General features: G+C 40.5%; 1 protein-coding gene across 6 annotated transcripts; it reads right to left on the reverse strand.

The window, feature by feature from the left end:
* Window positions 1-12: 12 nt before the first annotated feature.
* Window positions 13-27,498, reverse strand: trip12 (thyroid hormone receptor interactor 12). Of its 6 annotated transcripts, none has more exons than XM_056373730.1 (42): window positions 27,405-27,498; window positions 24,072-24,218; window positions 23,507-23,632; window positions 22,504-23,291; window positions 19,049-19,154; window positions 17,392-17,528; window positions 17,065-17,148; window positions 16,846-16,941; window positions 16,604-16,755; window positions 16,333-16,368; window positions 16,137-16,232; window positions 15,946-16,038; window positions 15,669-15,830; window positions 14,550-14,618; window positions 14,269-14,434; window positions 13,950-14,067; window positions 13,221-13,377; window positions 12,908-13,061; window positions 12,323-12,551; window positions 12,101-12,219; window positions 11,340-11,547; window positions 9,172-9,272; window positions 8,900-9,074; window positions 8,589-8,730; window positions 8,142-8,333; window positions 7,758-7,909; window positions 7,510-7,667; window positions 7,276-7,349; window positions 6,951-7,150; window positions 6,395-6,522; window positions 5,066-5,217; window positions 4,626-4,768; window positions 4,312-4,468; window positions 4,025-4,123; window positions 3,823-3,937; window positions 3,458-3,612; window positions 2,992-3,156; window positions 2,530-2,694; window positions 2,315-2,428; window positions 2,108-2,202; window positions 1,632-1,735; window positions 13-1,484 (listed from the first exon to the last, which is right to left on the reverse strand). In XM_056373730.1, the coding sequence occupies exons 2-42, from the start codon at window positions 24,167-24,169 to the stop codon at window positions 1,288-1,290; spliced, it is 6,177 nt and encodes a 2,058-aa protein (XP_056229705.1). In that variant the 5' UTR covers window positions 24,170-24,218; window positions 27,405-27,498; the 3' UTR covers window positions 13-1,287. The 6 variants fall into 6 exon arrangements, with proteins under 6 accessions (XP_056229705.1, XP_056229699.1, XP_056229700.1 ...); XM_056373724.1 differs by having other exon boundaries at window positions 2,950-3,156; XM_056373725.1 differs by lacking the exon at window positions 27,405-27,498 and adding an exon at window positions 27,239-27,381 and having other exon boundaries at window positions 2,950-3,156.
* Between the last annotated feature and the right edge of the window lie 202 nt (window positions 27,499-27,700).

Raw genomic sequence — 27,700 nt, forward strand, 5'->3', positions numbered from 1 at the left:
AATGAACAAAGATGAGTCAAACAGTTACTTTATTTATGTTCAGGTAAAAACATGAACCTGATGCAGTAAATTATTGCAGATCTTAGAAACCAGCACATGAACGATTGGGCCAGGAGAGCATACAGTGGCGCCCTCCCCTGGCCACAGACTGCAGGTGCACACCACGGTTTGTTCCAAGCCAGCAGTGCAAAGAAAAAAATTATAATAATCAACTACAGCAAGAAATAAAGACAATATAGAAAATTAAAAAAAAAAGGTAAAGCAGATATTCCCACCTCAAACAGGGTGTGAAACTGCATATAAACTTTATTCCATAAATGAACTTGAAATGCTATCTGGCCATGAAACGATAAAATGAGACCAGCCAAATTTTGTGCCCAGCTACATTATGTGTTGAGGGTTGCTCAGAGCTTGGTCTACCAACCCTACACATCAGGTAGGGCCCAACAGAAAGACACTAAACTCTATCAAAATAGGAGCAAAACAAATTTACCTGATCAACACACTGGTTACAACTCTTCATTTGAGCTGAAGCTCTCTATAATAAGGAGGCCAGAACACAATCTCAACTTGGGTAGGGGAAAGAAAAAAAGATAATATGCGCTCATCACTACCCGCATTCAACCAACTGCAACTCTCGTTTCCACAACTTGAAGCAAAGACACACAGGGGGGGAAAGCCGAACCAAAACGCAACACACAAACTGGGGCCAATATAATACAGAACAAAATGCGAATGGACGAACTGAGGGGAAGAGACATGAGAACAAAGAGCTATTCTATCAAATGTGTAGAATGAGCAAAGTCTGCAAATTTGTCTGTACAAATGATCTTTGGAGCTAAAGTAAACCTAGCTTGCTCAATGGACACCCCCCACCCACCCCCACCCCCCTTCATCCCCGACACCCAGTGACATTGTCCACCACTCTGGAGAGGAGACATCCCTTTTTTTAAATATCACATAGCAATGCAATTTAAAATGTCACCCAGATGTTTTCATCTTTTTTAACATTACTCAACTACTGATATAAGTTTTACTCTCTTTTTTTAATATTTTAAGTTCTGTGAGTCATGGAACACCTTTCCATTTTTTTATTTTTTATATTTTTTTTTTGAGAGACAGGGGCAGCAAATATATATTTAAAGTCTTAATTTTTCTGCAAGCTGCTTTCTCTAACAAGAAGGCTGTACACGTAGCCTTAATGTATGTGATTACAAAAAAACTAAGAAGGAAGTCATGATTTCATCAATCGCTGTAGAAGGCATTTGAATGTGAGATGTGGAGAGATCAGGAAAGGTGGAAAGACTGCTGGCCCTCGCGAGCTGCAATCAACAGTTTCTCTCGCATGATCTCTATGCTGGAGTAGTCAGGCAGCTTCAGGTAGTTGACGCAGGTCATGACTGAGGGGAGGAAGTCATCCGGGTTCTCTGTCGACTCGAACGTCTTCCTCACAATCGTCAGAGGGGGATTCAGGCTCCGGAAACCTGAGAGAAAGAGAAACACCAGGGTCAGTGCAACATGCCATCACAATATTTTTGTAAGCTCTAAAAGAAATCTAATATTGGCCAGTGCTTTGTTTTTTAATTCAGTGATTCCTTTAAATAAGAATATAAGTGTGTATCAGGACTCACCTCCGACAGGCAGTCTGGGGCTTCCTGTGACGAACTGCAGGAAGAGTCTCTGCTGCTCGGCATCGAAGCTGCTCAACACCTCAAACAGGAACCGAACTGCACGGCTGCAGAACAATGAGATGAAATATGCATCAGCAATGGGTCTTGAGACTTTTGGTTTACCTATACCTATAATGTGTCATGAAGCAAGTAAGACAGAAGCTAGAACCCATATTTTATGGTGCTCCACACTGCACTGAATAAATGATCAGGTATAGGTTTCCAGTTTTTGATGGTGGTAAACTTGTACAACCAACCACTGTTGGCTCAGGAGCTAACAAAATGGTCAGTGTTGGTCATAACTGCAAATTGGATATGGTGTTGCTGATGTGGGTCTGCTACGGCTGCCTCAGATGGTATACTGTATGAGATTCAAAATAAATTAGACACAAATTGAGACTCATTATATTTTAGTGTTATTGGTTTGACGGTCTCACCTGTCATGTGTGTAGCCGTGGTCCGGTCGACAGCACTCCATCAGCGTCTTGACGTCCCACGTCTCTGATTTACTGCCACACAGCAACTGGTCAAGCTACGGCAGGAGAGGAGAGACAATGAGCAATTAAAGAACATGGGTTGCGTTTTTGTTTTACCAGTATAAATGATTGATGAAGAAGGAGAAAAAACAATACAAAAATTCTTACCTCCTCTGGATAGAAATACTGCAGGTGATGCAAAGGGAAGACTGACTCAAACCCTTCCCTAAATGACTCAAATTGCCTGGACACTCCTTCATTTAAAGTCCAGTACACCACCAACTAGAGGAAGAGAAATGGCAAAGTGGTACAAAAGATTAACGTTAAGAGGAACAATAGCAAGAGGAAAAAAGTTTGAACCAGAAAGAGATAGAGTCACATACCCTGAGGTACTCCTCCAGGTTGTAGATTGTGACTGGGACGTCTTTGCCGCCCTTTTTCAGCTCAATGTTTGGGAATCCTGGGAGGGTGAAATCCAAACCCAGTTCCTCCACTGAGCAGCCGTTCATGTTCAGGCTCTCCAGTGCCTGCTGCAGGGTCTCCCTTGTCTGACACGCACAAACATAGAAAAATACAGGTGCTAAGAGACAGGTGGAGAAACAGTGATGCAGACTTGCCTTGCATGTGAACATATTGCTGGAACGCTACAGGTATTTTTTATTTTTTGAGCTGCTGCTAAAAACATGTGGTAGCTGTTATCAGCTTTGATAATAAATGTCAATTTTGTCAATGGAGACTGATAACTTTACAAGGCAGATGCTTTCATGCAACCGACCAAAATGTGTTAGAAGAAAGGTCCTCACTTTTGATCTTTCGGAGCAGAGTCCAGGTGGTTCTGCTTTTACCTGTGATCGGTCCTGCTCCAGCCTCTTCTTCTGGCGGATAATATCCTCCAGGTGCTGGATGGACTTGGCCACACTGGGGTCAATGTTCACCAGGTCATGGGAGCTTATAGACATCTCGTGCCGCAGCATCCACTTGTAAAACGGCAGCCCCAGGGGCAGGTCCAGCTGGGAAAAAGAGCAGGAGAAAAAGTGTTTCATTAAGTCAGGTAACAACACAAACACATTTTACAGATAAAACATGTACAGGAACAAGTGATCACTTCAATTCTACAACAGTATTGTCTGGACATAGAGCGAACTACATAAGGTGCAAAAATGGACACATCTCATCCACAATGAAAGAAACCAAAGACTTGAAACTACTGCATGTCTAAATAAGTTTCATTTAGAGTTGGCAGAAGGCCATTCCTGAATGCTTATGCTCAGTTAAAAATATGAGCCTATTAGCTAAGACAGAAGTCATTACCAGTCTGAAATCCATAATGGCTTTGGCCATTAGCTTTCCTAAGAAACGGAACTTCATTTTAATTTTGGCTATGTGTGCTGGTTTGGTTGTCCTGCCAAAGGGAACAGCAAACAGTCCTCTGGAGCTGAACATGTACTTAGTTCCCTCTTGGCTTCCTGTTGGGCAGAGAAAAAAGGTATGGTCAGAGTCAAGTCAGGTAAAAATACTACAGTGTACTGGGTACCATCACATTTATATATAAAAATACAAGCTTTTACATTTGCATTCAGTGCAGATGTTTTACAAGTGAAAATAAGTAAAAGCAAGCTTGACATGCTGTTCATCATTTCTTATGTGTGTCTTAGGTTGAATGCATAAGATGATACCTTTAGGATTGGCCAGAGTGACCTCTTCGCCCCTCCACAGGCCAAGGTCGGCCCGCTGGAGCTCTTGAGATACCAGAGCATAGAACTCCAGAGTTGGGCCAAGGCCGGTGCCAACCTGAAAGAAGATAAAAATTAGATTCCAAAAATGCTTCCATCAAAGTGCATGTCTTGGAACAATTCAGGTTATAAAAAACTAAAGTACCTCATTCTCATACTGAATCTCCAACATTGCCCTGGAGCTGCCAAGGTCCTGCATCACAGACTCAGCTTGTTTGAGAAGCTCATCTCGGTTTATCGTCCTCTGAAAATGCAGGTCAAGAGAGGAAAGAGGGTTGAATTCAGGTCTCCTTAAAAACAATTATACAAATAGGTATCGAAATTTCACAAAGTAAATTAAACAATTTAATTATTGGAAACACACAAATTATTAAAGAATACATTTCATTAAATGTTACAAGTGCAGCACTTCTATGTGGCAACACACAGCACCTTTTTCCTGTCAAGACGTGGTGCAACTCTGCTGTCCTGAGAATCTGATTGGTTGATCTCAGGGTTTGTGTCCAGTAGGCGTTGCATGGCTCTGTCGCGATCAAAGGCAGTTACATAGAATAACATCTGCCGGGTGTCAAAGGGAAAGAAGAAAGGACTACGGAGAGAGAGAGAGAGACAGACAGAGAGAGAAATAATTAACTACTAACTAACATTAGCCAAATATATCAACATCTGTTTTGTAGTAAAACTGTATAATACAGGTGAAAGAACAGTTTCTTATTCCTCGCAGGTCAACAGTATGAAACACTTACCAGGTCTTTCCAAGCTCGATGAGCCAAGTAGGGATGTTCCCCGTCATGATGACCAGCGGGTCTTGTAGCTGACGGTTGGCTTTGGCTGTCAGCTTACTGTTAATGAATTCACTGGTAGGGATGATTTCCTTACACACAGCATTCTGCAAAACAACCAGAAATATTCATTTTATTTTATGTCATGAAACTATAACTGATACTAATTGCATGTAGGCCTGGGACAATATATTAATAGAAAGCCATAAATTGGGACAAGATTCTTAATTTAATATCAAAACAATGTTAAAATAAGTCTGTTTATGTGTATATTTTGAGAACTATACATCATTTTTTACAGCTTAAGGGGCATTATTTTAATTATTCATTCACCCAACACTTAGGAGTCTGGTACAATTTAAGTCACTGCTTTACATTTGTAATTCTTTGAGAAGGAGACTTACATCATATAAGTAGAACCAGTATCTACTGATGGAGTGCAGGACCCTCAGCAGCAGGTTGACCTCTAAAGAGGGGTCATCAAAGGTTATGGTCTCTGGTGGCTCCGAAGTGAGGTATGTCTCTAAGGGATTGATGACGCTGGGACACACACCATCTGGAAGTGATTGGAATTAACAATAGTAGTTAAAAGGTTCTGTAAATTTTAAACCATTATATAGCATGAAATTATGATTTTCTATATAAAGATGTAGTGTAGTGATGGTGTCCTGAGTAAAGAACGAAGTCCCATCCCCTCTGCATGTGTTGTAATCTGAGCTTCTCCGTTCTTTATTTTGGTATCTGGGATGGCGGCACGCGCATGTGCCCACGCGTGAGATGGCACAGTGCAGTACGCAGCCTTCAGGTCAAAATGATCTTCAAGAATTTCTTCCATTGAAGAAAAGGCCTCCAGTCAGCCAGTGGACCGTTAAAAAGTCCATTTAACTTTTTTAAGTTTTTACCGGCTCTGTCAATGTCATTCCTGTGGCCCAGCCCAGGTGTATAAGTCCAAGGTTGAATCACTTTCCTGGTCTCCCGATCTGTGGAGCCAATTCTGGTCTGCCTTTACCAAGAAGGACAACCCTATGAGCTGCTAAAAGGCTCCAGTATGACTCCGAAGTGGCTTTTCTCTGCTTGATGTGCAAGTAACTTGATGACTACATAATGCTACATGTCTGTTTACATTAGTGACCAGCTAAAGAAGCATGATAACATTAACTAACTTGCTGTTACTAATATTTTGAATGTATTTGGCAAATGTCGCTAGCTGGCTTACTGTCAGCATTACTATGGAGCATATCGTGGCAGTGCTAGCTTGGGCTACTGGTTGTGGCTTTTTTTTTTTTGGCTCTGGTGTACTCAGAGTAACTTTATTCAACTTCTTGTTGTCTGCTGAGTGGCTGCTTTCACTGAGCTTCGTAACACCTTTCTGACTCAGAACGAGAAGGAAGACGTTGTGGCCAAAGGGAAGCCGGAGGTGTGGCTGAACAAAGCATTTGTTTTTGGACCGAGATGCTCGTGGTCTAGTGCGACATCTAGTGGCAGTGACGATCGTTTACAGAACCTTTAAGTAAGAATTTCCAAGTAAAAATAACTTGAGCCCCTGCCGTGACAATGTAAAAGCTGACTTAAACAGTACAACGGTTCATATATGACCAAGTAATGAAAGAAATAGATGCAGCATGTTTTTCCTAAATCTGCACTGGATCAGCAGCTATAATTTTCCAGCGTTAGACAACAATACTGAAACTAGCATGAGAAGTTCTTCACTATGGGATATATTGAATTCTCACCATGCCACAGCTCATCCTGCTTCTTGGCGTTGCGAGGTGAGGTTTTGGTGGGAGCAGTCTGGGCTCGACCCCTCTTTCCACCCACAGCATCTTTGCTACCATCCTCATCCTCTCTCACAGGCTTATACCTGCCAGGAAACAAGAAAGGGCATTTTGTCTCTGGATGCTCTTATTGGCATGTACACTACAGTGTAACAAGTCAGTGTGAAACAAAGTATGGACAATATTTTTGTATTCAATATGTAGACATGTGTTTTGGACACTGATCATTTCAGCTCTTTACCTTTATGACAGGACTTTGGGTATCTGAACATTTTAAGGAGAAACTGCACTAAAGCCAATAACCTTTTGCAATTCCAACTAGTGGTAAGTACATGAGCTCATCATACTGTGTAATACAGCACTTCACAGTGCACTGTAGAGTATATCTCAATTAGTTATTATTAACACCACTAGGGTAAATGAGATAACATTTTCATTCAACTGACCATTCAAAGACTGGCCAATGAGATTCAAATGTTTCAAATGTTAAATTTAGTCAAAAAAGCATTTTTACCATATTGTGTGCGTTTTGGTCCAGATGCCAGCTCGCCCAAGTGGGTTTGCTTCATCGTCCGTTGACTCCCTTTCTTCTTCTGCTTGAAGACTGTACTGCCGTACAGCCTGGTACACCGTCATGTTGTATGGTAGCAGGTGGTCACCAATGTAGAACTGTAGTCTGTGACGCACGCTGCCAGAATTCAGGAACTGTGCCGCCTGGGTATTAAATTATATAGTGTATTAATAATATTAAACGTATAGTTCAATACACATATTCACAGAGGATTGTCTGCTTACAAATAAAAAGATAAGCCTTATCTGGCATAAATGGCCTCACATACCAGTGACTCATCTATTTCATCATCTGAACCATCATCATCACTGTCTTCGTCCTCTTCTCTGATTCGGCCGTACCCTACACAGACAAGATTTTAAGTTAGCAACCAAACTGTAACCCCAGTGTCCTTCTGGTCTAAGTTTTCCCTGTTTGAGGGGGGGGCCCCAGTAATCCCATCTGCATTAAAAGAGACTTGGCAGTCTATAAATCCTCCAAAACTATGCATGCAGTCCTTCACCTCTGACAACGAGATATCTCTCAATGGCTTGCACCAAGGCCAGGGGGTCTATCTTCACAGGGCCACCTTTCCACTGTTTAACATTAGTGCAATCTGGGTGTCTCTGCAGCTGACACTTGAGCTGATGTGTGTTGAAGAACTTCAGTGCCTGAGAGCCCCTGGAGAGAAAAATTCATCAAATTATACAAATGTATAACAAACAGTATAACTCATAGTGATTAGATATACACTTATGTAAAGCCACAGACCTGCTGCCATTTCCATTGCCACTGGGGAAGTCGTGCACTTTGACAGGGAACTGCTCCATTTGGCTCAGACAGCTGTTCATCTTGTGCACCAGTGCCAGGTAGGGCCCATTCTCCGTTGGGTCTAGACGACCTACAGGCTCCATTCCTGGAACCTACAGGAGGTCAGATTAGAAAGAGGTTAAATTCAACAGGGACAGCAAGACACAGTAAACATAGAGTAGGTCACCAATCCTCCAATGTGTGTGCACAGCAAAACACCCTCCAAGACTGAGCAAAATACAAAATGTGAGAAAGAAAACTGGTCACTGTGTACCATATACCTAACTTTAACAGTTAGGCTGTCTAAATATTTTAAGAAAAATATATATTGTTGTAGTCTCTCACCGGACAGCCAGCAAACACATGGAGGAACCTTTTGAGCCGCACGTCACGACTCAGCAAGTCCCTGTCCGTGTTGGAGGTCAGGTAGACCAAAAGCTGCTTCACCAGCCCACTGTGCTGGATCTCAAAAGACGACACATCAGATTCTGATACAATACTGGAGATCTCCAGCAGGCACTCCATACCACCATCCACCTGAGAAACAGGAACACAGAAGAAAAATGTCTCAGTACTGGAATGTATTTTATACAGAGAATCTTTGCTAAATGAATATCCTTTCAATATCAATATCTTTTCTTTCTTTGCCCAGCTTGCATTAACAGGACCTACTAAAGGTTTGTTACATACTAGTTTTGTCAATAGAGAGGTCAGCAATCCATGGCCTTAAATTTGTTGACATTTTGTTATTTTATGCTTGCTGTTCAATAAATGGATTAATGTATATTTTACCTGCAGGTTGAGCTGCTCAGTGGCTGTGCAAAGTCTCTGGAGTACATTCAGTGCTGGGTTGCTGCCATCCACATTTTCAGAGTTGAAGTAGCGTTCAACAAACTTACTCGCCTGTTCTTTGATCCAGGCCTTTATTTTGTCTCTGCAAAACAATACATAATGATTACCTACAGTGATCCACACATTACTCCCACAAACAGTGTCTGATCATTCTGCATTAATATTATACAGACAATCAAGTGCAAGAAAGAGTGTGATTAGGATAATAAAGTGGAAAAACATTAACTTTCTCCAATAATTCATCATCCCACCTGTTATTTGAAATTGAGTCCTTGGGAGGTGCCCTTGCTAGGCCACTGACCCCTGCTGTGCGTGAGGGCTCTGAGTTGGCATTGTTGGTCTGGGCACCCAGCTTGCCCCAGGTCTTGGGATTGAGACTCGCCAAGAAGGATGATTTGGGTGACTGAGTACTTGTAGGGCTCTTGGCTGTAAAGAGCCCAAATGTAGATTAGGAAAGTAATCTATGAGAATTTGTAAGAATCTAACCATGACCACAAAATGCCATTTCAACACTTTAACTTACCCTGATTGTCTACTTTATCATCATCTCTTGGAGGGGAGTATTTGGGCCTTCTAGGCCCTCTTTTAGGTAGTCGTTTCCTCTTTAGGACATCACTCAAGCGCCTTGATGGAGGAGAAAATAATTAATATAATGCCCTTGGGGTAAAGAAAATATCTCTTTGCCCATTCATTACAATAACAACTGACAAACATAAATATTAAAATAAATTGATAAAGAGTAGCATACACGATTTGCTGAATAAACACACCAATACTGTCTAATATGCTTAGATTTAAATCATCTGGGGATACAATCTTTTCCACAATCCCATGCCCCATCTGTAGACAGTGTGTTTAATCACTGATATCCCCTTTATACATTTGGATTTGGTTTACATTCAGTTTGGGACGGTTAAAATAGTTTTTCGGGATAGTTTTGGGATGGTGGAGAAAAAAAGTTAGTGTGGAGCTCTGCTTGTATACCTGAATCTGTCCCTGCAGCATCTCTGAGCTCCATTCCAGTTGTTATTCCCTGTAATTATGTTCCTTCTCAGATTCATTGCCCACCTGAGTCTACTCAATTCTTAATTACATATACCTTTAAGACCAGAAAGGTTTTTGGGCTGATTTATTTAAAAATTATAAGCCAGAAGCCAGCATCAGAAACTTGAATATTTTAGTTCCTCAAGCAGATCCAGATATTTTGGCTCTCAGAAACATGGCTCAAGAAAGACAGTGATTCTGAGGTGGCCATAAATAATTAGGAGTTCAACAGAAATGGAAGGGACGGTGTTGCCACTTATGTCAAATTCTTTTTATGCTTATATTCTACATGCTGTCACCGTGCCCAAATATTTTGAATTTACTGCCATAAAGATAAATTATGGGTCTCTCTAGTTTTAGTTAGTTTAGTTGTCATTGGGATTTATAGACCACCTTCTGCTGATGTTTGCTCTATTGATTATTTGGCAGAGTTATTCTCTTGGTGTACTAACACAGAAATGATAGATCTGGGAGATTTTAACACTGATTGGTTGTATGCTAATGCTTCTGATTATTTAAAGGAGATCTCCTCCAGCCTCGATTTATCTCAACTGATTGACGAACCCACTATGTCTTATCTAAAGATCCCTTTAAAGATCCACTTTAATTGATTTAATTGTTTCTAATGGGACGACAAATCACTGCAAGTGGTGCTTTCCATTTAGGAACAAAGCTGAAGAACTTAATCAAAAATCATAGTTAAGAGAAATGTAAGAAATTTGAATGAGCAAGCTTTTCTAAACAATCTCTGACAAAAACATTCCTTTCTGTTGTTAACAAGGACCCACCCTTTAAAAAGATCAGGGTGATAATAGAAAATAGATCCAATCTGTGGTCATCCCCTTAACTGCCCTCATTATTTTTGTCTAAAAACAAAGCTTGGACCCTCACTAGACACACTGAAGAGGAATCCCACTGTGCCTCAATTTGAAAATTTTGAAATAAATGTATGCCCTCTGTGAGAAAAACCTGTATATGAAATATTATTTGCTCTCCAGCTCGTATTCAAACCCAGCAGAATTCTGGAGTGTGGTACAATGTACTAACAACAATCCTGCTGCCTCCCTACCTTCTCATATCAAATGTAATGATGGATTTTACACAATTGTGATGAGATCTGTTCTGTTCTCACATATCGCACATTTTTTGAGGGTGAGAACAGTGAATCCCCTTCTCCTGACATCAACCATCTCTCCGTTAACCATAATTTTGTGGCTTCTTCTAATCATGTCCCTCAGTTCACTCTTGATACTGTCTTTCTCAATGTAGTTATCAAAGTTCTGGACCTTTTTTCCTTCCTCTCTCTGCTCTAATCTAATTGCCGAGCAAATAACTTGTTTTTTGCCCCTCTTAAACCCTTGGATGCTGTTTATCATTTCGCCTTAAGATTTATCACTTACAGTACTAATCATTGAATCCTGTCTGGAAAAGCTTGGTGGATTTCTGTGCAATAGACATGATGGGCATTTGTATGTTTTTTTCTTTACAAAGCTCTTATTGGGAAGCTAGTTTCCGCACAGGCTCAAGTGCAATCTGCATTTGAGATTAATTCCAGTGAGACACTGAATTTGGGTCTGTGCTAGAATAGTATTTTTGAAACACTTCCGTAAACAGCCAAACCAAAGCCACATGTGGCTACAGACTCACCCCTGTGGGCTGAGGTCCAGTGAGTCGTCCATGCTGTGCTGGAAGCTGGGTGAGCCCAGGTCTGGAGTTGCATTATTAGTAGATGTGGTGGATGCAGTGCTGATGGTGGTTGTGCACAGACTAGCAGTACCACTAGGGCAAGCCTTAGGGGGACTAGTGACTAGAAAGCTCTCAGACTCTGCCAGGTTCTTCACCTGGTGCATTACACCTGGAATGGAAAGAGAGGCATTACAAACTGTCTAAGGTCTTACACACAATACACAGCAAGTTTGACAGTTGTCACTTGCATCTGTCTAAGGACTGTAGATTAATGTGAAACGCAGGCAAGGAATAATGCCCTGGAAAGGAAATGCAAAGGAAAACACTGGCAGCAGTGCATTTTACTGCCAAGATAAAATATTAACAAACTGCATGAAACCATTTGCCTCATGGACTGTTAAGCTTTAGATGGTGGGAAAATATTTTTTGTCTATATGTCGAATGGGATCTCTAGTTGAACAAAACATATTTTTTTACTTTTTGGGTGGATCTCAACCCCTAAAGCTTCCACAGTTTCCATGTGGATAGATGCAGTTTTCAGCTATGAAATTTCCTGACAAAGATTGCCTAATACAAAACATAACAGGGTTATAACAACTGTACGACATGTTTGTCATGCAGTTTAGAAGTAGCTCAGGCCAACATTTTTAAATCACTGTAGGCCATCTACTGTGGTGAGCAGACAAGGTGGGACATGGGTTTTCCATGGGATAACACACTACCTTCTCTTCTGAAATAGACACTGAAGACATCAGGCAGTTTCTGCATGAGGATCTCAGCCATTTGCAGAGAACCTACTACAATCTTCAGGTCCTGACTGGACAGCATGGAGGCAATGTGACTGAAAAGATAAAACACACAAACACAAGTCAATTTACTTTCACTCAAAGAATACATTTGGTAATCATGATCTTAAAAGCAGCCCACAGCCCGGGCAGTGTTACCTGGACACAGCATGGTTCCTCAGCACATCCTTCAACAGCTCTGCATCAGCAAAGTAGATGATCCTGAGGATGGCTCTAAGGCACTTGTGTCTGACAGCAGGGCCAGCTGATGAGCTGTACACCTCATATAAGACCCCAAACAGGGTTTTGATAAAGCACTTTGCCAGTTCAGGATCCTCCTTCATCAACTGGGCTCGTGCATCTTCTCGACGAACCTCCTGGTGACTCCCTAGAGAGATAGTGAACAGGTTCCCCCTTTATACACAACTGGACAAGATTCAGCAACTGATTGGAGCATGCTGCTGACTGCTCTGTCTCACATAAAGCAGCTGTAATCTCTAGTAGAAAGAATCTGTGTGATGTAAATCCACATGCATGCAGATTGTAAAATAAAATGACGTAATTAAGCATTCTATCAATTACTTTCTTTTTTTTTTTTTGCCATAGTCACTGTTAGAACTGTAAATGTTGAAAATGTCCATCTTCCACAGTCTGATGTTCATGACTATTCCTCTACAACTGTGATGAACTGGTCAAGCCACCTTCATATAACAAATATCTGTAATTTTCCAAGACATGCATTACCTGTATTGGGGTTGGCAAGAGGATTTGGTTTCCTCTGGATACCACGTGCTGTTCCTGTGTCTTCATTTATCTGCTGCATAGAGTTGAAGTCAATCGTGTACACACGGCCCAGAGTTGACAAGCTGATCTCATCCTCTCCGTTCTGGTGGGCTGTCTGTGGGACCAGATAATCAAAAAATACATCTAACGTCAGTATCGCGTATGAATCAGTCCCACGTAATTGAATGTGTAAATGCTTACACAATGTAATTTAATGCATTTGTCACAAATTTTGAGATCATATAGATACAGTTTGTATCTGATGCATTTATACCTCTATGATGCGGCTGTCAATGCGGTTGTAAGGATGCCACAGCCCCCGGTCATCCCTCCACTGCCAGATTGCACCCTCAGTCGTCTGGGCACTACCCTTCTTCAGCATTACATCAACAGCAAAGATGCCCTCTCTAGGTAAGCAGGGCATCAGCTCACTGTCAGAAGAACAGAGGTGTCAGAAAGCTACAACACTGAGTTTTACCGAGATGACTCAGACATGACATGTTGTTTTATTAACAGACTATTCTGTGGTATGACTTAGTAGGTGTCCCTACAGTAGTGGCTATCACATAAAAGTGACAACTTGTTCTGTGGATTAATTTGAAAAACAACCCTTGCATGTCACTGTGTCTTCAATGCAAAATGTTCAAAACAATGTTGGCTGCTGTTGGACACTATTATAACTGTGCTTTAAACATATATATTTGGTTAGATGCTAATGGAGCACTGCAATATATAGTAAGAGGAAATGTAAATTTAGGAAATTTATACTAATGACCACTGCCATGGATTTATTATTATAAACTGACTACTGTGGCAAAGCAATTGCATCTGCTGTTCAAGGTCTGAGAGAAGCAGCAGTAACATTGGTGGCACTGTTGTAGGCCCCACGTCAGTGTGAGTATATTTTATAGTTTCTGTAAATTGTGCAGAGGACAATACAAGAACATTTGACAGGCATTTTAAAGCATCAAACTTAGCCCATACAATATTGAACAGATGTTACCATATGAGGGAGGTCAGTTCATAGAGCTCCTGGGGGCTCCGGGGTACCAGTTCAATCTGTTCCTGGCAGCTGCCATTTGATGCACCACACAAGAGGAAACGCAGAGTTTCGGCTATGTCTGTTTAGAGAAGGTAACACAAAGACATTTCTGTTGTCAGTTGGCCTGTTGCATCTTCAGCACAGAACATTCCTACACTAAAGCTACAGTCTGTTTAAATTGAATGCAAAGTGGATTTTAGAGGCATTCAACGACATGCAAGTCAATGTGAACAGACGGGGGGGGGGGGGGTTGGTCTGTGCATGTTTGAGGGTTACTCACTTTGTTTCATAAGCTGGACTGCCAGGCAGGGGCAGTTAGAGCACATGAGGGAAAACATGCGCACAACCATGATGAACATCCCCGAGCTCAGCACAGGAGGGGTCACTACCAGCAGCTGCTGAATATTGGTCAACAGATCCCGTGACGCCACCTCCTGCAGCAGGTTCTGTTTGATTTAAATACAGACACATATGCACATTAGGTGGGTTGGATTGTTAATGGAAAGGATAATATAGAGACAGCAAACATGGTGTTAAGTCTTAAAAAACAGAGGTACAAACCTCTTCATGTTGAAAGTTGTCCACCAGTCTGGCGAAACAGAGACAAGTGCTTTCGACGGATTTTTTATCCTGAAAGAGTTTTAAATGAATATAGTCATTAGTGAATGTTTTCTATAGGGTTAGACTGAAATGAAATACTTAAATAAATACTAATTGGAGCATCAATAGATGGAGGTTATGATACGGAGGAAGATGATACACTGAAAAATCCAAGTGAGCTCAAAGTGATCATTTGTATGTGTGCCCGAAAAAGTATATTTTTATGCCTACAAAAATCAGACTGTGTGACTGACAGTCTGTTTCTGCATCAATAACCTGCTGCAGCCAGTGCTGCTATGCAAATGTGGCATTAGGTACTCCTCAGACAACCTCTACAAGCTCATCCAAATTAATAATAATGCAGACGAGCAACATTTACTGGATACCATTGTTGATTCTTGTTAACTCCTGACAAAATGAACTATGCACAATTAAATCTTGACTCATTTTTCAATGAATGACCAGCAAAATAAAAGATGTGCTGCAATGTCTTTAAAAAGCTAGAGTTCAACAGAAAATATAAAGGTGATTACTGACTAATAAGCACCTTGACTAGCATGCTCATGCAGCTGTCTAATAACACAACGATGTCAACAATCTATAATATATTATCAGCTACATTAATGCACAAATATATTTGAATTTGTAGAATACACTATGAAAACACCAAGTACAGATGGTTTACCAATCTGCATTTAAATGGACAACACTGCTAGACACCCTCACCAAGCAGGAATTCTTTAGTTTGCCACATTGTTTCTCTTACTTGTGCTAAATGCATTTTAGATGCTGGCTGCTTGAAAAATGGAAAGAAGTATGATTGATTGTGAAATATGTGCTTTGAGCAAGCTAGTATGATTAGTATACATTTTTTTCCTTATCAAGCCCATCAAACACAGGTCTTTCTCATCATTGATGGCATTTTAAGAAAATTAACCCATGTGATTACTATCAATTTAACATCTCAATTGTGAAAATTCTTCCAAGAGGAACACCCCCAAGTACCACCTAAGCCAAAACCCCACTGTGATGGTGTTGTATTTTGTAGTTCGCTGTTCTCTGACATGGGGAGAAAAGTACCTGGTGTGTGAGTCTCTGAGTCAACAGTGGCAGAGAATCAGCAACAAAGTGGAACTCATCTGGAGTGATGCTCTGGCAGCAGTTGGCTGCAATGGCCAAAGCATTCCTCTGAGCATTGATGCTAAAGAACTCCAGGTAGAGGAGGCAGTCGGCGAGCCCACCCTGTGAGGGATAAAATTATAACGTTATTGTGGTCTATAATCGTGGCTAAAAGAGTGGTCTATAATCAGGGCTAAAAGATTTAAGGTTATGATAAAAAGAGAGTTGAAACACTTACAGCCTGCAAAATGGCTTTACTGTGTCGCCTTGACAACATCTCCAAGGCAGTCAGGGCCTGCTCTGCTACGTCAATGAATTGGATCACCTGAAGCTGCATACAAGAAGGTGGAACAAGTTATTAGCATATCAAAAGGCCACCACTGCGAATTAACAAGCGATTAGAGACAGACAGAGAACGCAATGTCTTACCTTCTCCAGGAAGACAGGAATAGCATCGACCACCACAGCAGAGGATCGAGGCAGTGCCTCCATCATATATGTGAGTGCACGAGAGGCATGATTCATCTATGTACACAGATCGAAGGCAAAAACAAACCCAGTACCATTACAAAAATGAATCAAACAAAAGACTACATGTGCAACCATAGAAGTTCATCATACTCACAATATCAAAGTTATGCTCCATTTGTAACAGTGTAATCTGTGAAAGAAAGTTGAGTATAAATATGGAATCAGATCAGTGGTAAATCAAATATTACACATACAATGTTTGACAAAATAATTTTCATTTTCTAGGAATTGCAGATTGTCCTATTGCAAAAAGCAAAGCAACATGGAAGCTATTTTACTCAGCTAAATAAAGTCTAGATAAGGTACAGCTGCAATACATACAGGAGACAATGAAAAGGTGAATGGCAGAACGGAATAAGACTGACCAGAGCGGGCACCACACTCTTGACGGGGAATCCACCAAGTGTCTCCTCATTGCCCATCACCAGCAGCTGGCACATCTCAATAGCAGCTTGGAGCTGCTGAGACTCGTCGCCTGTGGCCTGCAGGCCCTGCAGCAGTTGCTGAGCCTTGGAGCCTGAAAATAGGGGGCAGAATTTCTCAACAGTTATCTAGAGCTTACCAAACATGAATAACACTGATGTAGGGGTAAGAAGATTGCACTCACTGGCTCCACTGCCTATGGTCCTGTGAAATAGCTGCGACATGCGGGGTCCCAGAGGCCCGAAAAGATGTGGGGGGAGACCTCTGGCCTCCAGTAGGGCTACAAGGACAAAAACAGCAAGGTTTAGAAATCAACTATACTAAAGGTGAAACAGAGTTGTGTCTGCGTGTTTGTGTGTGTGTGTGTGTGTCTGCGTGTGTGGGGGTGGTGGGTTTAACATACCTTGAAGCCTTCCCATTTCAGAGTCATCAGACTCACTCTCTCCAGACGTGGTCATGCCAACTGCTCCAGCAACTGAGCTTGAAGCTGGACAAACAAACAGTATGAAAATAAAACTCACAGTCAAACTTAAATAGTAAAGAAAGAGAACAGTCTTTCAAGTTGCTGGCTTTTGATGCTACTTAGAAAAAGCCTTAAACTGTAGGCTTGAAGAGGTTTAATTATCGAGCAAATTAATGGAAAATTCTTGATCATCCAAAGGCTCCACTTCCCATAGCAAAAAAAGAATTTTTACTAGCAAAAAAGAATTGAAAAACTGATGATAGGTACCTGAAGCTCCTTGTGATGCCTCATCAGTGCGAGCAGCTGATGAGTTGGCCCCATCCTGGTTGTTGTCGGAGTCGGCCATTTTCTCCTGTCGGCGAGCGTCGGCTGCCCCGCGCTTGCCTAGGCCTGAACCCCGCCGACTATGGTATGAGCAAAAACAGATTGACAATGAGTGACAGTACAGTAATCACAAAACATAGCACATTCTGTGTTACCACTCTCAGTCAAATAAATACACAGCAGTGGTTCCCCTGGATATTTTTTCATGCTTTATATAATGATTATGCTCATGTAAACATCCAGATTTGTCCACGTTCTGATAGATACTGTGCAGTCCAAAATGCCAATTTATAGTCTTAGACATCTTCATGTGTGTGTTCAAGGTCACTGTTCATAGAGCCAATATATTCAGTGAAGTATTCTGCTTTATAGACAATAGTAATGATACCTAGGTCAACCCAAGGCTCTCCCCTTCAGTTTTTTAATGTGGTAAGTGAAGTAAACGTGAGTAATGGTCAAAACAATACCCTCCAGTTATTTCGTTTTGTGAAACAGCTTCATCAACTGAGACAGTACTGTCCTTTATCGTCCTCTGCATCAGGCTGATTTTCTTATTCTGTTTTGCCATCTTGCTTTGAAATCTAGCTATTATCCTGCAACGGTGCCTGGGTTTATGTGGAGTGGGACTTTACACAGAAAACAAAAGGTGAATTGCTGGCATTATATAAAAATAAATAAGGTCAGCACAGAGCTTTCACTGTGTCCTCAACTTCAATAAAGGATACAGTCACTGGGCCAAACAAAGCTTAAGTTAGCTCATTTCAATGCTCACTTGATTTGGAAAAGATCATCTTAAAGCAGCTTTGTTAAACATAAAAATTTCAAATAGCAGCAATTGAAAACATCTCTATTCAACAATCATAAATAAATATCAGATCACACCCAATATCAATATAAAACCAACATTAAAAAGACTGGAAGAAATAACAAAAAAAAATGCAAACTAAAAATCAGGACACCACAAAGTAATATCAATCATTTGGGTAAATTTATCATTCTAATAGTTACAACAATACTTTGTTTTGTACAAGAGACAGATCACTTATTAAAAATGTATCTTACAAAATAAAATACCAACTCTATTAGTGCCTTATTAGTGCTATAAATTGTTGTTGTTTAAAGTCTTCAAAACATACACTCTGGTGCCACTTGGGTACAACTGGCTAAAACCAATGCAGTCTAAAACGGCAGCCCTGCAATTAATTCTACCATGATGAAGGTTATAGTTCTGGTAAAAACTATTGGCACCTGAATTTCAAGTACATGATTCAGAATATCCTCAGAAATAAATTCGGATGAACCAATTTTGAAACAACAGTGACAATTATTGGCACCTATTGATCAATTGAAATTAGTTCCTCAAACAAAATAAAACTCACCTGTGCTTAATTTTCAGCGGTCACATGACCCAAATTAACCAATGAATGATGGATTTACTGCATAAAAGGGGGATGATTGTTTCCAGTTTCTTTTTCACAATGGCAAATGGCACAAAAGAGCTGTCTGAGAGCATCAGAAACGTTACAAGGCAAATTTCATGTACTTTTTTATGCAGCAATATTTATACTATAGCCTACACTGTCATCACTGTGATTTATACCTGGTGCTGGCACAGGAGCCCGTGGTCTTCTGGCGTGTGCTCCGCCGAAAGCTGGGGAGCTCTGCTGGAGGAGACTCGCTGCGCTTCTTAGTGGATTTCCTCAAACCTAAGGTGGGAAAAGCATAAACACTGGTATTTTTGATGGAAATACATTCTCAAAGCAAAATAAATCAAACTAGTTTGATATTTGTGTTGATTCACACGCCAGATATGAAACATTTGTCATCTAGCTATCAAAAGGCATTCACAACAAGTTTCACCTTGTATTAGGGTTGAATAATTAAACACAATACTATTCTTTTATGCATCACTTAACCATGGCACCACAATGGAAAACATATCAACATAGCATAATTATTGGTCATAGGGCTGTGAAAAATGTTGGCCAATCAAAGCACAGATTGATGCTGAGTGTTACTTTTCAATATTGTAAAGGCTCTGGTGTTGCCTGTTTGGAGCCCTGTACCACTGACTAGAAGGGTATTAATAGTAACCCAGCTATGGCGCTATGACAGGACAACCTTCATGCTGGATCCATGACTCATAATTCAGCAGTATAAAAATAAACATTTCAAAAATTAAGACCAAATTAATTGAAGAGATAAGAACTATTATTTCTTTTTTTGTACTTTATTTGACCATAGCTTTGTGTCCCACTTATAGCTGGCCAATTATAACTGGTCAAATAGTAATATATCTTCACACACATTTCTCCACAAGTTTCACAAAGATTCCAAATTAAGATTCAATTATCTACAGCCAATGCAATAATAAACCTTTCCCTATTGTTGAGGCTGCAGTAACATTTCTAATTCAACATGAATGCAAAATGACATTGTGCAATGGAAAGCCATACAGTATCACTGGAACACATGTTAACAGCATTGTATATGCTTACTCACCATTATAGCTGAAAGTAACAGAATCTGTGTGTAAAAAAGTTATTAAAGGCCGACAAATGAAGATATTCCAAGAGAGATGAAGTTTTTCCCCTCTTGACAGAAACAGCTTATGAGCCCTTCCCTGCCCTCAAACATACCCCTGGTCAGCTGGTGGGCCAACAAACCAAAGCCAACTTAGGAGGGGTCTCTCCATTTTGGCCCAGGGCCCATGGCACAGAGCCCACCTCAGTTTCTATCCTTTCACCTGCCTAGAACAGCCTGACCTCACACTGACCTGACAGCTTAAACTCACTTAACCACAGACACCAAATATCTACTGCAATATCTCTGTGTATCTGGCCTATTGTTCCTGCAATTTCTCCCCTCTACACACTATGGATACCAAACTTCAATACTTCTTTAGCGCGGACCAAATGGTGGCTGTTGCATTGCTTATTGGCAATTGTCAGATACCAAAAGTTAGTTTTGCTTCCTCTGATCAGATATTGTCTTATTCAAAACAATGTTTAGTTGACTGTCTTCTGTACTTTATTTAGGTTTCTTTAGAATGCTTGTAAGACCAACATTTAATACAGTTGATGCATTTCATAAGTTTGACCTATTTTGTTAAATAGGTTAAATATTTTGTTAAATAGGTCAAACATGTTTTTACGGAGCAAAGTATGGTATGTTATCTGGCCAAATATTTTAGTATTGGTACAAGAGCCCAACCAATAAATCAGCCTGGCAGATATTTCCAAACAATTTTAGATTATGATAGATATATCAGTGTATATGACAGCCAATATGTAACAAGAAATTGCAGTCCACAACTGTCAATAATACATTAATATGGTAATTTAGAAACATTTGCCATTGCATGGTTTGTCTGCCAGAGAGCACTGACAAAATGTAAGTTCTCCTTATCACAAATGATTACGATATGTATTTATGTTGGAGAAAAAAAAAAAAAAAATCAGACTATATCATCATACGATTCAAACTCAATTAATTAATAATTAGTACCAAATCTCTGCCCAAATTCATGGTTACAAAAAAAACTGATTGCCAACCTGACAACACAGCTACCAGCACAATCCCAAAAGACCAGAATCAAGTCACTATAATACACAACTAGTCAAAACAGCTAAATTTTTCCAGTTTTTACTGAAATTTTAATAGTGTAATGTCTGAGTGTTTTTGAAAATAAGACATACAACAAATAAATAATAAAGATTAAAAAAATGAATCATGTAATCTTAAATTCTAAATTTAATCAATCATTTAATAATTTTTGACTAATTCAGCAGGCAAATATACTTTTGCAGTTCTTTCTACTGGAAATTAAACACTGTTTTGAAGTTCCCACAAATGTGTTGCACTTGTAGGAACTGTTTGCATTAACTTTCAAGTCTTCATTTACTTCCATTGCTACAGGAAAGCTGTAAATTAGAAAATTCTTAATCCATGAAAAAGATCTGTTTTCTTTTAAATGTACATGATTTCAGTTTTTGGTGACCTTAACATTTTTTGTACCTTGAGCAGTTTACCACTTCCTTCATATCATGTAATGTTATTCACTGGACTTGAACTGCTGAAATTTCAATGGAAACTGGAAAATTAGGGTATTTCTCAAACTTTTGACTGATAGTGTAAATGCCACAATAAAGACCATTTTACTAGAAAAGTCCCTCTGAATTTGACTCTTTAAGTGTCTACCATACATGTGAAATCATACATTTTCTCCACACCGCTAACTGAGTGACCAGCAGTTTTTATGTATTTAGCTGCTCTCCAGTTTCAGGCTTCAGGTACTTAAGCCTGAAATCTGAGCCAGTTCACCAGCTCAGTGAAGTCCACACTCAGCACATGTCAACGAGACATGCTAGTCAAGAAACACATACGCACACTTTATTGTATGCATGTCAGAGTGTCACCATCTGCATTCATGCAAGATGTGTACATCATGAGTTACATAGATACCTGGATAAAGGCTTGGTGAAATGTTATCCCTATGTGTAAACAATGTATACTAATTTTTATTGAAGGTTATTCATTTATCTGTATGGTTACCGGTTTGGTGTATGTATGTTGTGATGTGTCTCAACTGGGTGACACTTAAACCAAATGTATTTGCTCCAAGCAAGTTAAGAGTGAGCTTTTGTAACTGATGCTGAGACACTACTCGGATCACAGGTCCTGTGATATTTAATCCCAGAGGTGTAACCTCCAACCAAGCACACAAGAATAATGTGCTGACCCTCAACAAGCCAACCATTAGCCTGTTTAAACCACTCTATCTTTTCATGCAATAACAAACCCATTAAAAAGGAAACCCTCACATACTTCCCTTCACCATACTCAACCGCTCCCATGGCTAATAGAAGACTGAATGAATTTAAATATGTAACGGTATGAAAACAACATCAAATATTTCTGAAATGGTATTAAATAGCACTGAAATACTCTCTTAACAAAAAGCTGTTAAAAAGAGATGCTACAGCTAAGAGAGTAGATAAAATGAGTGTTTCTACAATGAATAGAAGGGTTCCACACACAGGCAATGTGACTCACTTGCTAGTTTAGCTTGTAATCCTGATGGCCCAGGTTTGGAAGTCTCAGTTTTGGAGGATCCGGGCAAGGACAGTTTGGGTTTTGGCAGGTTGACTTTGGGGTTAAAGCGTGCTGCCCACTCAAATTTTGAAGAGCTGGCAGATTTGGCCTGCTCCTTGTCACGGGTACTACGGCGTGGGGAAGGGCTTGAGGCCGAGCGAGAGCGACGTGCCTTGGTCTGATCTTTTCCCTGTTTGACTCGAGCGCCCTGCGTGGTGGCGCTGTTGGTGCCTGTGGTGGAGGAGGAGGAAGAGGTGGAGGCAGAGGAAGAGGAGTCCGTCACGTTGCTACACCCAGCTTTGGCTGAGGCGGCCGATTTAGACGCCAGCTTGGTGGGTTTTGCAGTTCTGCCCTCAGTACGATTGGGGAGGGACCCAGCGGTACTACTTAGACCGGGGAGAGAGTCCGCTTTCTTCCGTTTCTGGATTGGTGAGGCCCCAGCGGACCCACTCTTCTTGCTCTGACCTCGACCTGACGATGCAGGTGGTTCTGAAGCAAGTGATCTTTTCTTGGACTTAGCTTGGCCTTTCTTGGTCTCTGAGGTATTGTCTCGGGGTGGTGGGAGCGATTTGGGCTTCTTGGCAGGGGTCGGTCCAAAAGTACTGATTTGGTCAGGAGCTTCGCTTCGCTTTAGCCCTCGGGTGCCTTCACTCTTTGACTGGCGGCCTGGTCGTTCTTGTTCAGATGTCCCTGCAGCCTCTGGGTCGTCTTGCAACACAAATGAAGCCACGGACAGAGTAAGACCGCTTCTGCCAGGGAGCAAGAGGGACAACAAAACACCATCTTAAGAAATTTCTGAAACCATAAGAAGTGATGAATTACAATGCCACATTCATTGTACTCATTAAGATTTAGCACAAAACCCAAAGGTGTACAATAAGTATGACGTTATTATATACAGTACAAATCCTACATACACAATCACACACGCACACATTGAGCACCAAGAAGAGAGGAGGGGTACCTTCTTGAGCTGTGCCCTCTGGACTGGCCAGTGGCTGTGCTGGCTGTGGCTTTGGAAGCCTTAGAATTAGGTCTTCTGCTTTCAGGTGGGGAATTTGCTTTATGTTTTACCTGCTCTGACTGCAACCTGTAAGGTTGGAAATTAAAGAGCAAGTGATAGTGTAGGTTTCTGTAATTAAGCCACATAAAAGAGAGACTTGATCAATCCCCAAATCAATTTGCCTGACTGCATCTGCATATCCTCTGAAGTTTAACACCTTTTGAGTAGCATGAAAAACAGCTAAAAAAGAGTTAATCACCATTTGACTATGATAAACAAACACAAGATAAGCTTGAACTTTGATCAAAGAGGCCAATATAACCATTCTGCATTACATTTCAATTTACAACACACAAACACCACCTATGAACTAAGAACAAACCCCTCTACTAAAACAGCCCTCTTTTATTTGTCCCTTCAAGAAAAACCCATGTGATGTTCCCACAAACTACAATTACTGCCTCTAACTTTGAACTGAGATTTTAACAAAAATTGGATGATAAGTTTGAGGACTTTGTAGGCTCACCTTCCTGCGACTGTGTGGTCTTGTGGCTGGGCCGCAGCAGTGTTCCTCTGTGAACGGCGCAGTGACCCCCCTGGATTGGAATTAGGCCGGTTGGACATTGGCACCTCTCTCCTGAAGGGACATACCCTTTCTAGACACTACCATTCACTGCAATCATAGAGAGAAAGAAACCAAATAAGAATACTGACAAAATGCAATGGTGAGCCTTGTATCTCGCTCTCTTACAACAACTGGTCATGGTTTCAAACAGATTGCTGTGCTGTTGGTGACAGCTATTACAGCTGTTGCCCCTTTAATCTCAGACCAACCCATCTAGCCCATTTGAGATGATTAGGTCCACAATCATCTCAAGATACAATCTCCCACCAGAAAACAACTGGAACCATGCTACTACTGACACTGCCATTTGTGTAGGGGCAGATACCTGGCATAAAAAAATCAAATGCAAGGAACCACGCAAATCACAGTTGATACAATTATTTTAAAAAACGACTGGGCTGAGACTTCAAATGATTTTATGAACTTGGTTCAAACAGATTTCATAGCCATTAATATGCTGTCTTCTAAAGAAAAAAAAGATGGCAAAATACACACAGCTCAGTTTATGTTCTCAGCACCCTCACACTTTCCCCAGTTTTTAAGTCTCCCAATAATGGTTACAACAAAGTGCATATTTCTGTGAACCACTCAAAGTAATCCACTGACATTTAAACATTAGAATAAATCTTAGTCTGTATCAAATTATGAAATATTGGCTTTAAGAGACAGCACTACAAATAGTTTTGTCACCATGTATTATGAGTAGATTGGCCATAAAGCTATAATCAAGTATCCTACTAACCTTATGATTATAAAATAAATACATTTGTACATTTACTTTTAACCCCTTGGCATTCATTCATCCAATAATCACAATCATCATGATCACCTTCATCACCAGAATATCACTTTACAATATTAACAAAACAACCTGAGAATCTAATTGAGTAATGATGAGCAAGGTCACAGACAAATATAAATAAACCTACCATGGGGAAGGCTGCAAATCAAACAAACCATACAAAAAGAGAATTATCTTTCAAAGCTATTTTTTCAAAGAATATTAACAGTAGCTGATATTCTTTAAATGGCCATATCATTCCATAACATTTGGTTGTTGGGGACACTGTAGTTTTCATTTTAGACAGGATATGAAAGAAAACGTGTTTCACATATTAAGTATGATTCATATGTGCTTCTAATAAGTCAGTGACATGAGGGTACTGAGAACAGGAGTGATTGATATGTTTTGAACACACAAACACACAGCTGGATGGTTTTAACAATTGATACACAGAGACTACTGAATCACAACCTTAATACTTTTTGCCATCTTGAAAAGCAAGATTATTACTTAACCCATTTAGTTAGGGTTTAAATCATGATATCATTGATCATAAAAATACGCCACACTTGGCAAGCTCACAGGGCCATTTTAGGCCTGCACTGACAGTGCATCCGAGTCTTTGTTTATTCGTCCATTCTGACAACTGGTGCACCACATTCGCGCATAACGTGACCAGTTAAGCACACCAAATAATCGGCAGTTTCAAACGCTGGCAGGTTCAAAGTTTCTTCTACTACACCACTAAACAAGCACGACAGTGTCCAATTTTTATACTCATGATTTACAGAGGCCTGTATTTCTGACGTAGTTGTCTACCACCACCGACTAGCATGTTTAGCTACTCATATCCTAGCTAGTCCCATACATTTTGACAGTAACTCAGTCTAATCCATATCTTTCCAAAAAACTACCACATCACAAACGCGAAGCTTGTAACCGCTTTATACTGAATATAATGGCAAGACAACGCTATAAAGCTAGTAATTACATACCAGGGACCCGTTAAAGTTACGTTGGCTAACGTAGCAGTGGCTCCATGGAAATGCGTAGTTGGCGTACCGGTGTATCAACCTATTTAGCTCCCTAACGAAACGCACTACCAAAATCGAACAGCTACCTTGTTTGTACTTTGTGTGTGGTATGAAAAGGCGACATTTCTACTGAATGACCAAGACAGGCCCCTCGAGTGGCAAATGACAAATACGTTCACCTGAGATTAGCTACACATCGAAAATGGCAGCATCGGCTGGACCGTCTTTCGAAAGCGGTTTAATGTAATATAGCTAGCAGGCTACCAGTTAACCAACGTAAGCTAACTTGGTATTCTCACTACCATGACACAGTGCTCTGTGTCTGGCAAACGATCAAGTTTAAAGAAAAAAAAATATAATGCATGTCTCGCCATCAAGTTAGCTCACCTTCTGTACTGTTTGATGGGATGATCAAATCAAAAATACACAGCTGTCAAGTGGACAGGTAACTAGGCAGATCCAGTAACACTCTCTTAGGAACTGTCAATGCGAATGTAGAGTACACAAGTAGAGCTAACTAATGTTAGCTGGCTGAGGATCACTAATGTTTTCTAAGCTGACTTAAGGCCAATGCCTGCCTCTGACTACAGCGCTGGTTAGCGTTTAGGCTACCGCTAGCCAGGCAGAAACAAGTTGACTACTAACAAGCAACGTGTCAACAAAGCACATACTTCCTATTTAGAGTTTGGGTGAGAGGCCAAAATAACGTCGAACATCTTATTTAGCTCCCGTTAAGACCAGAATGTCAAGTATCAAGGCTAATTATTAGCAAGCTAACGCTATTTTAGCTAAGTAAGATAGCAAATGTTTCTTCAATAACCGTTCACTCACCAACAATAAGTGGACAAAAATAAACACTTGACTGTTAGGTATACAAACTAACGTTCCTAGATGGTATTACTTAATATATCTGTCCGGGTGACAATAAATCCCTGACTTTATACTGAATTTGCGTCTGCGGGGCAGTCACGTAGATGACGTTAAGCGTTGTCAAATCAAACAAGAGCCATAGCTATTGCCAGCTAACCTTGGCATGCAAGCTAATTAATATTAGCAAGCCTTGTTGTCGCTGCCTAACGCATTGCCACCTCGACAGGATTGGGATTTCTAATACAAACGACAGCTTCGTTACAACTCACTAATTCTGTCTTTTGGGAACAATTTTGTCAAATTTTGTTAAAATTTACAAGTTGTCTAGCGTGCGGCTAGCACGTTAACGCTAGCTAGCAAAAAGAAATGGCCTCTGATACCTTTTAGACACAAAAAACAGGAAAGCAGGAACGGGATTCGAGATATTTTCGCAACAATGAATCATAATTCCTCCGATGTATTTCGACACTGAATACCCTCGAAGGTCCGAGAGACCGTTGGCTGACATGTCACTGAAAATTTCTACCTTTTGTATAATGTTGTTACCTATTTGTTCCAGTGTTGTAGTTGTAACAGACAGTGCACCAGCTCCTCTTTTCTCTCTGAACCCCTGCTACTTTCACATCAGCTGAGGGGCCTACAACTGCAGTATACATCCGCGCGATTCATCCGCTCAGGGACTACTTACTTCTGATTTTTAGCTTTCGACATCTGCTGTTTTTAAGCAAGCGACACAACTCTGGATGTGTTGCCATGTAAATTTATGAATATAACGACTAAAAACACAAAGATTGAGATTTAGTTGTCCGTTATCACAGTAACACTGAAGTCATTGGGAACAT

The sequence above is a fragment of the Seriola aureovittata genome, chromosome 4, assembly GCF_021018895.1.
Source record: "Seriola aureovittata isolate HTS-2021-v1 ecotype China chromosome 4, ASM2101889v1, whole genome shotgun sequence".
Lineage (NCBI taxonomy): Eukaryota > Metazoa > Chordata > Actinopteri > Carangiformes > Carangidae > Seriola > Seriola aureovittata.

What these genes read in the sequence shown, in the direction of transcription:
- trip12 (XM_056373724.1), bottom strand. Translation starts at nt 24,169, where the DNA reads ATGTCCAACCGGCCTAATTCCAATCCAGGGGGGTCACTGCGCCGTTCA. An exon ending in GGCATCACAAGGAGCTTCAG is followed by an intron (nt 17,149 to 17,391) that starts GTACCTATCATC and finishes TTGTTTGTCCAG; the next exon opens with CTTCAAGCTCAGTTGCTGGA. An exon ending in AGGAACCATGCTGTGTCCAG is followed by an intron (nt 12,220 to 12,322) that starts GTAACACTGCCC and finishes TTATCTTTTCAG; the next exon opens with TCACATTGCCTCCATGCTGT.